The sequence below is a fragment of the Phaethon lepturus genome, unplaced genomic scaffold (assembly GCF_000687285.1).
Source record: "Phaethon lepturus isolate BGI_N335 unplaced genomic scaffold, ASM68728v1 scaffold43179, whole genome shotgun sequence".
NCBI lineage: Eukaryota > Metazoa > Chordata > Aves > Phaethontiformes > Phaethontidae > Phaethon > Phaethon lepturus.
Genome location: NW_010566340.1, coordinates 1 through 1,303, shown reverse-complemented (window position 1 = coordinate 1,303; position 1,303 = coordinate 1). Strand labels below are relative to the sequence as shown.

General features: G+C 57.9%; 1 protein-coding gene across 1 annotated transcript; it reads left to right on the top strand.

Annotated features, from left to right (window-relative positions):
* Positions 1 to 20: 20 nt before the first annotated feature.
* Positions 21 to 1,217, top strand: ADRB2 (adrenoceptor beta 2, surface). The gene has a single exon (XM_010295450.1). It carries the CDS (start codon positions 21 to 23, stop codon positions 1,215 to 1,217), a length of 1,197 nt encoding a protein of 398 aa, XP_010293752.1.
* The last annotated feature ends 86 nt before the right edge of the window (positions 1,218 to 1,303 follow it).

Sequence of the window (1,303 nt, the reverse complement as noted above, 5' to 3'; positions counted from 1 at the left end):
CGGGGGGCTGCTGGGGGGCCATGGGGGTGGCAGGCACCGACCTGCCCGGCGGCAATGTCAGCACTAACCAGAGTGACGCCGCCGACCCCACGCTGTCGCGGGACGTGTGGATGGTGGGCATGGGGATCCTCATGTCGGTGATCGTGCTGGCCATCGTCTTCGGCAACGTGCTGGTGATCACTGCCATCGCCCGGTTCCAGCGCCTGCAGACTGTCACCAACTACTTCATCACCTCGCTGGCCTGTGCTGACCTCGTGATGGGGCTGGCCGTGGTGCCCTTTGGCGCTAGCCACATCATCATGGAGATGTGGAAGTTTGGGAACTTCTGGTGTGAGTTCTGGACCTCCTTGGATGTGCTCTGCGTCACAGCCAGCATTGAGACCCTCTGTGTCATTGCTGTGGACCGGTACTTCGCCATCACCTCCCCTTTCAAGTACCAGAGCCTCCTGACCAAAAGCAAGGCACGCGTGGTCATCCTCGTGGTGTGGGTGGTCTCAGCCCTCACCTCCTTCTTGCCCATCCAAATGCACTGGTACCGGGCAGACCGTGACGAGGCCATCCTGTGCTATGAGAAGGACACGTGTTGCGATTTCTTCACCAACCAAGCCTATGCCATTGCCTCCTCCATCATCTCCTTCTACCTGCCGCTTGTGGTCATGGTATTCGTGTACGCCAGGGTGTTCCAGGTGGCCAAGAAGCAGTTGCAGAAGATAGACAGGAGTGAGGGGAGGTTTCACACACAGAACAAGGAGCAGGAGCAGAAAGGGGGAGCTGGGCACCGCCGTTCCTCCAAATTCTTCTTGAAAGAGCACAAGGCCCTCAAGACCCTGGGCATCATCATGGGCACCTTCACACTGTGCTGGCTGCCCTTCTTCATCGTCAACATCGTGCATGTCATCCAGGACGACATCATACCCAAGTACGTGTACATCCTATTGAACTGGCTGGGCTATGTCAACTCTGCCTTCAACCCTTTGATCTACTGCCGGAGCCCGGACTTCAGGTACGCCTTCCAGGAGCTCCTGTGCCTCCGCAGGTCCGCTCTGAAGATGTATGCCAACGGCTACTCAAACAGCAACGGCAAGAGTGACTACAACGAGGAGGACAACGGCTACCCCCTGGCATCGGACAAAACCTGCGAGCTGCTCTGCGAAGAGGGCTCCTTCCCTCACCCCGAGGGCTTTTTGCACTGCAAAGGTACTGTGCCTAGCGGGTAGCTGCGAGACGCGATGGGCTCTGGCGTGGCACGCAGCAGTTGTACAGAGGAGCCTTTCTCTCTAAGGAAAAACACCCCCCATAATAA